The 11,524-nt window shown below is 40.3% G+C and overlaps 1 protein-coding gene across 2 annotated transcripts; it reads right to left on the reverse strand.

The window, feature by feature from the left end:
* Positions 1-65: 65 nt before the first annotated feature.
* On the reverse strand, positions 66-9,908 carry LOC103479180 (WD repeat-containing protein 48). 2 transcript variants are annotated; one of them, XM_081598433.1, is made up of 18 exons: positions 9,788-9,908; positions 8,994-9,134; positions 8,816-8,891; positions 8,512-8,724; positions 6,473-6,561; positions 6,245-6,346; positions 5,923-6,147; positions 5,114-5,188; positions 4,882-4,984; positions 4,695-4,792; positions 4,115-4,222; positions 3,872-3,968; positions 2,910-3,005; positions 2,698-2,803; positions 2,532-2,619; positions 1,837-1,913; positions 1,565-1,757; positions 66-1,464 (listed from the first exon to the last, which is right to left on the reverse strand). In XM_081598433.1, the coding sequence occupies exons 1-18, from the start codon at positions 9,833-9,835 to the stop codon at positions 1,369-1,371; spliced, it is 2,031 nt and encodes a 676-aa protein (XP_081454559.1). In that variant the 5' UTR covers positions 9,836-9,908; the 3' UTR covers positions 66-1,368. The 2 variants fall into 2 exon arrangements, with proteins under 2 accessions (XP_081454559.1, XP_081454558.1); XM_081598432.1 differs by having other exon boundaries at positions 8,816-8,894; positions 9,788-9,907.
* Between the last annotated feature and the right edge of the window lie 1,616 nt (positions 9,909-11,524).

An 11,524-nucleotide genomic window follows, 5' to 3' on the forward strand; every position in this document is an offset into this window, starting at 1 on the left:
TCCACACTCATCAGCTGATCACGTTACAGCCCTACAAACATCCATTTGTCATCCCTACAGATCTGTCACTCTGAAGACCATTCCAATTTATTTCTTTGAATGCCTAAAATATACATATTTCACAAATTATTACAAGGAATATTGCAGTAGTATGGCCTAATTTGAGGTACATTTCCTATCTTTATTTTTTCTCTCCGGGTTTTCTTGTTTTGGCCAATCAGAGCTCGCTCCATGTGTTTTTCCTTTATGGCGTTACAAACACACACACATACACACACACACACGTCATGGCAAAATTAACTCCAGAAGATTTACAGTGAAAAGATCTCTGCTCCGAGACCTCCAAGAGAGACGTAACCGTTAGCGTTTATTTCACTTTGGTGAGTTTCCCACAGTGGTTGGATGCTCCTAATGCTCTTTTATTGAGATCCCCCTTCAAGTTATAGTTACTCTTAGTAAATCTAAATGACATGTACACAAAGAACAGTCCTCACTGCCATCAAAATCACTGCTTGTTATTAAGATATATACCTTATACTTGTTTCCAATTCCTAAAGTGACTTGGAAAAAAACTAACATTTGTCAGGGTAAACTCTTAAAAATCAAGTTAAGTTACTTTCATGATGACCAATGTGCTCTGGCAATTTGAGAAAAAAAAAAGTTTTTTTTTTGTTGTTTTTTACAGAAACTGTACAAAAAAAAAATAATCCTGCTAAACCCAAAACTCATTTAAACAAAAAAGAAAATTGCAAATATATTTACAGAAAAAAAGACAAAACATTCATTCATGGAGAACAGCACAGCTAAAAACAAAAGACGAAGACAGAGTGAGGTTCTGCAACAATTAGGCGTCTGAGTCGGTGGGCGAGTTCAAAGTGAAGGTAGCGGATGAGGATTCGTTTTAACGCAGAAACCAGGAGTAGTCCTGACGGCGGAGGACGGGTGCAGAGTGTGTAAAATGGGGAAGAGTTTCTGGAATGTACTAGAGCCAACAGTCTACTACATCCATACACACTCAAACACGGACTAACGTCAGTCGCTTCAGGATGCCCGACAGGCAAAGGTCCGAGGAACGGAAAAACAGGTAGCTGAAATTGTGTGACGGGGAAAAAAAAAAAACAAAAAACAGTCATTCCTTGACCTGTGGAACAACCAGTGCTGTTTCCTCAGGAGTGTGTTGGCTGCGCTGGAGTGTTCTGGTCACTTCCCCTATGATAGATACACCATGGATCATGTCCTCGGACATTTACTGGTTTCTCACTGATACGGTGACTCTGGAGCACGTGATGGGGTTGAGTGGGGACTACATGGTGGAGGTGGGTGGTGATTGGCAAATGACAAGAGTTCTGCTTATAAAAATGACAAATTTCATGTCGACTTCTGCCTATAGTGAAGTGTCAAGTCCCCTCCACTCTTCCAGATAAAATGTTTAACTGTCCGCAGGTCCATGTTGGGGTCTAGAACCTGTATAAAGAAAAAAAGATTACAGAGACGAAACATTTCTTTCAAAAAGTGCATAAAAAAAAAAAAAAAAGTTATTTTGAAGGAAGAAACTTTAGCGCACCTGGTCTTGACACATTAGCTCAATCTTCTCCTCAGCGAGCATCGCCATGTCTTCTTCCTTCTCCTGCTCTCCGGGTTTATCGTTGGCCGAGGAGCTGGTGGTCTGCGACTCGTTGTCCAGGTTTATGATCTTCTCGTAAACGTGCTCCATCACCTTCCTCACCTGGAGCATATCACTGGCCGAGAGACGGTCCCTGCAACGCAGACGGCAGGTACGTAACGGAGTAAAGGCTTAAATGCTGCTCAGATGGACAGAATCCTCCGGCGGCTTACTTTTTTAGAGTTTTTGCACCAGAAGAAGAATGGGGCTGGAGGTAGAAAGGGATTTTGTTGAATTTGGGCATATTTTTCTGAAACAGAACAGGAAGAGCATGTTAGCGAGTAACGTCCCTGCGGGTAATTAGCATCAGCAAACGTGACAAGAACATCAAAATTCTGACATTAAATGTGCTGTTGTTTCAAATCTGGTTTCTAGAATGCAGGGAATGTTTCCTCTGATATGAGGGTTATGTTTTTGGGATTAACATAATTGGACAGCAAAGGTAGGATTTTTTTTAAACAGAATTTGAACCAGATGAAGCTACAGATATGACATTTGAGAAGTTCTGGGCAGAATATATTTACAATTTTTTTTCTTTTTCATCTTGAATGCAAAACATTTTTTGTCCAGCTTTGGTTTAGTTACTGCTCTGAATATATAGTTCAAGTAAAACTTTACATTCTCTGTTTAATGACTGATTACTAAGTTAGTTAATGATTATTTCAATAATTCAATTAAGCTGATTAATCATTTCAACCCCAGAGTCTACTTGCATTTTAGTTCTTAAAGGGAAACGAGAAGTAGCCAAAGTTGAAAACAAAAGGAAATTATCTACAGTGTTCTGATTGGTGCATGTTAAAAAGGGGCTCCAATTAAAATTATTCCACTATAAATTTAAGAAACTCCAGGTTTTCACGTCAATACTCACATCTACAGTTATATCAATGACCCACTGTGGGACTGTCTCATTCAGCAGCATGGATTCAGTCTCGCCGCCTGAATCTCTACATAGCAGCCTGCAGCAGAAACACGGAGCAGTTAGAGACCCATCACTTCACCGACACAGAGGATCCTGAATGTTTACTCATGTCAACCTAAAGAGAGTTCTTCCTCCTGCTTCTCCAAAGATGACAGGCGTGTGAGGCGGGACCTGGAAATATCCGTTTCCTTTCTGCACCCTGTTCTCCTGCTCACCGTTCACTGTGAACAAACACACACACACCAGCGGTGAGACAGGCTGACCGCTGCAAACACACACAGAGAGAGTCCCCAGACTGTTGGATCTAACAGAAAACCATCCTCTCACCGTGGTTCACCTCGTTTTCTTCCTCGTCCATGGGGTTGATGCGCGTTCTGGGCCAGAACTCCAGCAGAGCTTGGAGCAACAAGCCACCCAAGTTCACTGCAAATGAGGAAGACGCAGGATTACGGTTCAGATCAGTCGTAAATGTTCTGACCTCTGCTGCATAAAATTAAAATCATTCACCTTCTTACGAATCGATGGTAGTTTATCGCACTACAATTCTGAGATTGTACTCTGATAAGAGAGTTAAGAGATACTTAACCCTTCAGATGGGCCACTAAAATGCCACGAGCTGTGACATTTCACAAGGCTACAGTTAAAACTACACATGTTGAGATGAATTAAACTATAAAAAGGAAAACAACAATCAAATACATCAATAAAAGAAAAAACAGATTTTGATTATTTATAAAAGCTCCGTGCTAGAATCTGAAGAAACGGGTCTAATCAGTTGTTCCCATGGTAACAGACTATTCACTCGTCTGACATATTCATGAAGCAAACGCTAAACACATTATATATGAACAGGTTCCAGCCAGCTACATAACAATTTTCCAAAGCTCGCTAACAAAAGTAAAAAGATGCTGCAACTCCACTTATGCATAACGAATGCATAACCTTTAACAGGTTTTTCTTTTCCTCTGGTTTCTTTTTCTGGACCACTAAACTTCTTTTGGGTGCCATTTTGTCTGGTTTATATTTCTCGCTAACAGGAATGATCGCTACTAGCTGTCAATCAGCTAGCGACGGGACGGTCGCTACACCACTGTGTGTGACGGTTTGGTCCAATAAATATGTCAATCCAATAATGGAAAAAAATAAAATAACAACAGAGCTAAAGTTAATAACAAATAGTCCCTGCATTTCACTAATCCTTCTGAAGCATGAAGGCAGAACCATACACATAGTAGTCACAGTTTTACGGCTGATTGGTGTGTATTTTAATATAAAGAAAGATTACTTACACTTTGGATCAGATCCATCAGAACTTGAAAACCCAGCATCCTTTGCAGACACCCAAGCAGCAAAGCAATCACTCTCATCCAGAGTAATTGTGAGCATCTAATGGAAATAAACAAACAAATAATACTAATAAAAGGAGTGACATCATATTATTATTAGATGCATTAACGAGCTGTGTGAGTTGGGAAAGGTAATTAATACAAGTCAAAGATGATAAAAAAATAAATAAATAAATAAAAACTCACTCCAGTTTTCAGATCGACAGAGAACCAGTTTGGCACGTACACCATCTTGAACCGCTTTTTAATCTCCTCATCAAATTCCACTTTGCCCAAGTCTTCTCCTTTGCAAGCCTGGGAAGAAACAACAAACAAAAAGATAAACATGACAGTACATAAAAATCATGTTTTGATTTTAAAGTCAGAGTTCATTATGTGTTTTTTTTGGTTCACTTTAAATCAAGAAATGAATAAAAGGTAGCCTCTATAGAACTAGCAGGAGGTTTGGTTAGCCAGCTAACTCTTTAGCATCCATTACAGATATGATGATTCATCTTTTTGGAATGCCAATTTTGCTTAGAGGCTAAATAATAAATTACTTCACTTGTTTTTGAAAGGGCAAACTTGCATTATTATGCCATTATCACTATATCACTTGAAAGTATTCTCAAAACAATGATATCATAATTTGTGGGACAATTTATCGTCCAGCAAAACTTCGTGGCAGGCCTATTCTCTTCTCTTTTTCAGGCAGCATGGAAACCCTGGGAGTTTTCCAGGAAAGCCAACAGATACCTGGATGAACAGCAGGAGTTGGTCGATTTACCTTCAGCACATCCCAGTATGCCACGTTGTTGTTGGTGTCTTTGGTGAGTATGTGTCTCTTGTCATTCAGAATGTGGCACTGTATAATACTGGCACCTCCTAGAAAACAGGAGTTATTTACACTTTATGCAAATGTGTGAAAATGAGCTCTGGAGAGCTTCTCCCTGATCCAGTCAGTCATACTTTACCCTTAATAACTTGTTCTGGCTGAGTACACAGCGGAGTCAGAGGGGTGGTGCAGTCGTTGTCGTACTCCCCTGATGATCTGAAGTTGTGCATTCCCTTTAGCGACTACAAACGCAAACAAAAGAACTGCAAAGCCTCATAAAGAAACAGCATTTGGATTCTTCCTGACTTGGTGGCAGCTCCGGCTCTGGTTAGCGTGTAGCCAGTCGGCCGGTTATCGTCACGCATGCTTACCCATTTATTCACAGATGACTTGGTGGTGGAAACCCAGATCGCTGGAGGTGGGTCAGCAGATCTGTCCAGCTCCATCTGAACAACAGAGAAAGACATCAAGGTTGGCCGGCTGAGATGTTGATTTAGGATCACCACGGGGAGAAAATGTGGGAATAATTTCAAATGATGCAAACCGTGTCAAGAAAACGAAACATTTGTGCATACCAGGGCTGCACATTTTCATAATTGATTATTCTATCGACAGTAAATTAATTAACTAACAATACGCTAGAGATTTTTCATTTAACCAGTGCAGCCTTTTTTTTTTTTTTTTTACATATAAAATAGCACAATAAAATATGAAAATAAATAATTCAGTTCCTTTAAAAAAAAAAAAAAAGAAAATAAGCATTTTATTGCCTAAAATGAAGCAACAATACTTTTACCGGATTTGAACCGACTGAAAATTAAAAATAAATTGCCACTTGACGAGTTGTGAGTAAAAGGTTTACAGGCTAATATTTTTTTTTATCTTAAAACACAAAATGTATATATATTTCATACAATTTTGGCTAAAGTACTGCTATAAGTAACAGTAATTTTTTTCTTCCAGATGTCTTTATTTGAATCTGTATGTTCCCATTAACTATTAATCGATTACTAAATTATTGGATGTTAATTTAAACAATTGATTAATCGTTTCAACCCTGATGAATATGTGAACATTAACGCCTAGGCTTAAACAAAACAAGCATTTTTGTTTCACTTTTTTCTGTGCGAGATGATCCGATGCATCAACTTTTTGTCGGATCAAAGTTCTGACTTCTTACTTTGAGCACCGGGGCCTTCTCCTCGCAGATGAGCACACGGATGTCCGGGTTTCTCAGGTCCGTGCAGTAAATCTTCTTGTCCCTGCCCCCAGAGTACACGTGTGTGAAGGCCTCGTTGACCTGCAGGGCCCAGACGCCTTCGTCGTGGACCCTGTACGTGGCGATGCACCTCTGCTGGCCGAGCGACCACAAGCGGATGGTCCCGTCCGAGCTCCCCGACAGGCACTGCGTCGATCCGGAAACAAAAAAAAAAACACAACTAGGGTTACATATCGGCGCCCGCTAGCGACAGACGTCTCGGGTCATTTTCAGGAGGCCACACCTGAGTGCCATCGCGATTCAGGAGCAACGACTTGACGTTGTCTGTGTGGCCTTTTAGCTTCATGAGCTTTGCACACGTTCGAGGGTCCCACACTCTCAAAACCTGAAGCAAAACAAAAAAAAATTCTGACAAAAGAATTCAGCTTGGAATATGACAGGAAATGACAAAAGCTTTATTTGATTCCTAAACTCTTTATTTCTCAACGGAGTGCGCGTGGCGAGCTCAGACCTTTTCAGTAGATCCGGAGACTATAACTGTTCCCATCTGGTTCATGGCCAGACTATAGATGGAGTCCTTGTTCCCACTCAGCGACGAAGCTGTTGAGAGAGAAACTGCAGTGAGCCTCCGGGGAAATCTCAGAGATGAACGAGGAAATCAAACGCTGACTGAAATCCATGGCATCTTTTTCCAGTCTGTGAGTGAATAACAGTAAAAACTGAAAGTTCGCACAGACAACAATTCTCTTCAGTGCTGATGCTGTAACTGAGTGAACTAAACTCAAAGTTTGATATTTTTTGTATGCAATGTGCTTGGGGGAAGCCAGATATGAAGGAGGACGCGACGTATTGTATGACGGGTCGGGGCTGTAGTCATTCAAACTGCAAGACAGCGAGAGAGCAAGACTTCGAGAGGTAACAGGAAGGCTGAACCGAGTGCCGTCAGGTTGCCTTGCTTTGGTTGGAAATGTTTGTAGCCATTTGAAAATATTAAAGTTAACAAGAGGCTTTATATTTTCTATCTCAAATAAAAAAAGATCTGAATATCTTGAGGACGTTCGTTATTATGTCATTTAGTTCAGATACTGTATAGATTCATTACGCAAAAAAGTGAAATATTTAAAGCTTTTTCTTCTGTAATGGTGATGATTATTTATTATAGTTCATAAAAACCCAAAATGATGTGTCTCGGAAAGTGAGAAAATTGCATAAGATTAATTTTTAAAAAAAGAATATTTTAAAATTGTGAAAACTATGCACTTGGTCGGGGCTCCTTTTGCATGAATTTCTGAATGCGGCGCGGCATGGAGGCGCTCAGTCAGTGGCTCTGCTGAGGCGTAACGGAAGAACGCTTTCCTATCGGTCTTCAAGTCATCAGGAAATGTCTCATGTTCTTTTCGACTCAGTCGATTCTCTGTGGGGTTCAGTCCAGGAGAGTTTGCTGGCTGACCCAGCCCAGGAACGCCACGGCCACTGAAGCAGCTTTTGCTTCCTTCGAAGTGTGGGCAGGTGCCAAGTGCTGCTGGAAAATAAAAAAAAAATCAACATCTCTATAAAGCTTGGCAGCAGAAGGAAGCATAAAGTGCTCTAAGGTTTCCCAGTAGATGGCTGCATCCGCTGTAGACTTGACAGAACCCAGTGGACCAGAACCAGCAAATGATATGACAAACCACCAGACTGGAAACTTCACAATGGACTAAAGCAACATGGATTTTGTGTCTCTCCTCTCTTCCTCCAGACTTGTTGATGTGCAAATAAAGTGCTAGACTTTACTTTCATTTGAAAACAAGAGGACCTCGGACCATTTTGCAACAGTCCAGTTCTTTTGCTCCCGAGCAAAGATGATTCTGACGTCGTCTCTGGTTCAGGAGAGGCTTCACACGGGGATGCAACTTTTGTATCTCATGTGTGGGATTTGTCTATGCATAGTGGCTCTTGATCAGGTGACTCCTGTCAGGAGACCTCTGCAGGTGTTTTGAGTTAATTGGCTGATTAAGGTGTGACACCACAAGTTTGTAATATTTCACTTTTCCACAGTATTCAAGGCCATTTGAGACACTGAATTAGAAGAAATGACTGACATATGTCACTGCGTAATGAATCTATTTAATATTCGAGTTTCACGTTCAGACTAACAAAAAAAAACGTTACTTTTTCAAGATGTTCTAATCTTTGTCAAATACACATTTTCGTTTCATCTTTTCAAGGGCACATTCGCTAATCATTAATTTCAAATATTGACGAGTTTAGACTGTGAATTCTGTGAATTGCTCTGTAAATGCCTTACAGAGCAATTCACAATAAATGCTCTGTAAATGTTTTACGGAGGATTTGCTGTAAATTGCCCTGTACAATTGCAATTGAGAAGCATCGTGGCAGGGAGGCAGGGAATTTTTTTTTAAAACATTTTATATATTTTTATGTTATATTTCGTGAAGAGAAATCAATATCGGCAGGTCAACGTTCTGGAAAACACAGATGTTGTTAAGCTACGAAGTTCCAATCGACACACTGGTGATTATTCACAGTCAAAACGACATCAGTACTCACTGGTGACCGTGTTGTTGGAAGCGGTGAGCGCTGTCAGTGTGTTCACATCCCAAAGGAAGATCTGCCGGTCCAGTCCAGCCGACGCCACTAGCTCCTTGTCCTTAGCGTACGCTAAAGCTTTTACGTAGTCCTTGTGCGTCCGTAACGTCGACATACAAAATCCTTTATGAGCATTCCATACTTTCACCGTAGTATCTGATGAAGCTGATATCACTGAAAGGAGGAAAAAGTGCGTCAGAATGAAGAAATTAAGCACTGAAAGCTATAGACAGCACAGCTGGTTGAATACTGGGTTAAAACTCACATGTTTTTCCATTGCAGCAAAGAACTATATCATTAACCCAGTCAGTGTGGTGCTCCATAGATGCAATATATGGGTCCTGCTACAATGACAAAGAGCAGAAATTAGGACAGCTCCACGACTAACAACAAAACAGTGATTTTATGCTCTGACAGGACTCGTATGCGATTTAAAACTCTACTTTTTGTTGGTAGACGCTCCATATCCGGATGATGGAGTCTCTCCCTGCGGTGAAGAGCCGGTTCAGAGCAGGGTCTAACTGGAGAGCATTCACTCCATTGCGATTGTACTTCTCCACCTCGTCTCTAATCACGTAGGAAACCTGAGACACAAACAAGACAGAGTGCTCGTTTCTCCTGCCCGGGAAACTTTCTGGTTCAGTCCACAACATCACACCCATTTCAAAGCTGCAGCTCAATGTGTGCGCTGATTTTTTTTTCTTTCTTTCTTTGCAACATGGCAGGTTGGTTAATGCAAGAGCTCAATATTTCACACTTTAGGAAAACGTTGCAATACGCTGTCGTTGAAACCTAACATGCGTTGACGTTATTGCGAGCAGAGTACACAACATAACCACCGAGCTAAGTTCCAGCAATTAGACGGAGCCGGAGCACCTTAGCTACTGTCAGAAATAATGCAAGCATCAAAACGGGGCTTCGACAATGCGTCTAACGTTTGTGCTGGTTTGCAAATATTTCTGTCGTGATTCGCACTTTTCCTTCTAAGCATGTTTTGTGAAGTCTTTTAGCAAAAAGAGCTAGCATTCAGACGCACTGGTTAGCAGCTGACGCTAACCGCTCACGCAAGCTAAGCTAGCTCTGTTAGCCGGCTTGAGCCATGACTCATAGCCGCAGCGCTGTTCTTGGGAGTCGCTTTTTACCGACACTCGGACATTTCTAAAACACCTCCTTAAGACGAGAACCCTAAAGTTGTCACTGCCGAACAATCTGCAGACATGCAGTTTGCAGAATTTACCTGTACTTTCCTCCGCCCAGCAGCATTTTGCCTGTGATGCGTGGCCATCTTGCATGTTGACAGTCAGTTCATGTGATGCTACATCCGGAAAAGAAAGAAAACACACACGCCTGGGCTTTCTGGGTAATGTGGTTTGAACTTTAAACCCTGTTATCAACTTTTTTTTTATTTTTTATTTTTATGAGTAGTTCACCTACCAATGTGTTCGGTAAGGAAGTGGAAACTAATTTAGAGCTTGAATAAGAATAACTGACTGTGGAGTCACAACACTGAGGCTGTTTATAGAAAGGGTCAGATCAGAGCAGGGGCGGATTTATAAGGGGGGCGAAGGAGGGAAGAGAAGAAGAATTTTTTTTTTTTTTTTTGTCCAGAAGCCTTTTGTAGCATTTAAATTAAATATTAATTCACAAAAAATGTAATTAAGAGTGATCTTATACGTCCCTGGAAAACTTAGTTATGACCATGCATCAAATAATGTACCATTGAAAAGATATAAAAATATGTATATACCTTGACAGCATAAAGTGAGTGCAAAAAATATGGCAATAAAATATTTTTAAAAAACAAATTCTTAAAAAGTAGAATGATATTAAATCTCTGGCTGAAGTTTTGCTTTTGAGAGCCACTCAAAACATTTCTCAATTTTGGTGAATCAGAAACCTCACAAAATAAGTTAAATTTCATAAAATCTTAGATCTTACAAACAAACTTGATTCCTGAAGTCCTGTGAATGCAATACACACCAGCAAAAGCTCTCAGAATGAGGTTCTGGGATGCTTAAGTACAGAGGACATTTTAAAGAAGGATAAATAAAGAGGTCTTTTTTATTATTATTATTTTGGCAGATGAGACAAAAGACACGGTCAGTTTTAGTACAGATTTGTGAATCCAGTGGATAAAAAAAACACTTAAAAACTGAAAATTTGTACAAATAGTTTTATAAATGAGGGAGCTGAACAAAAATGCAAATATCAGTTTTCAGAATTGTTTATTTAGACAATAAGAAAATAAAATCCAAATAAAATTCAAGCTAAACAGCTTGAGGTTTGTGGTTGTATAATGTGTAAAAGCTCAATGGCGCTTTTACAACACTCACCATCTGCCAGATGTTATCCAGGGGCGCACCAGTCTGTTTTTGGCCGCTAGGGGGAGTCCTATATCCTTACAGCTTTACAAGGACCAAAGTGCGTAAATCAGTGTAATCCAAAGCGTGAACACCATCCTTTGAAACACACGCACACACACATACACGCACGCACACACACGCACGCACGTACTCGTACATGCATGCTCTCCCCCAACGAAACTCTGTGTAAAATTCAGTTAGAGAATCTGACTTCCAATTAAATTTTGAGAGGGCGGTCAAAATTATGTGAGCTCCCAGGTATGTTGTTTCCATGTTAAATCAGAGCTTTATGCAGCATTAAGTAGGTCATAATAAACAATTTCAATCAAAACACAAGTGTAATGCACAGGCTAAAAAAAAAACAAAAAAAAAAAAACAACAACAACATATGACGCATATTTAGTGAATCGAGCCCACTAGTTTATATGAAAAGCATCATACAATGATTGGATTGGATTAAATGAGATTACATCAAAGCGGCCTATTGTGGTTGTAGTAGGCTGATACGCAACAACAACAACAACAACTCTTCAGCTCTGGCTGATAAACTTCTGACTTGCGAGCATCCCGGCGATTCAACTTTCTCCCCTCCCCAACTTGTTGATGGACTA

The sequence above is a fragment of the Poecilia reticulata genome, chromosome 17 (assembly GCF_904066995.2).
Source record: "Poecilia reticulata chromosome 17, P_reticulata-male-v2, whole genome shotgun sequence".
Classification (NCBI taxonomy): Eukaryota; Metazoa; Chordata; class Actinopteri; order Cyprinodontiformes; family Poeciliidae; genus Poecilia; species Poecilia reticulata.

Coding starts and splice junctions, on each gene's coding strand:
- LOC103479180 (XM_081598432.1), bottom strand. CDS start 9,835: ATGGCCACGCATCACAGGCAAAATGCTGCTGGGCGGAGGAAAGTACAG. Junction 3,969..4,114: donor CTGTCGATCTGAAAACTGGA/GTGAGTTTTTAT, acceptor TATTTCCATTAG/ATGCTCACAATTACTCTGGA. Junction 1,758..1,836: donor GGTGCAAAAACTCTAAAAAA/GTAAGCCGCCGG, acceptor TCTGCGTTGCAG/GGACCGTCTCTCGGCCAGTG.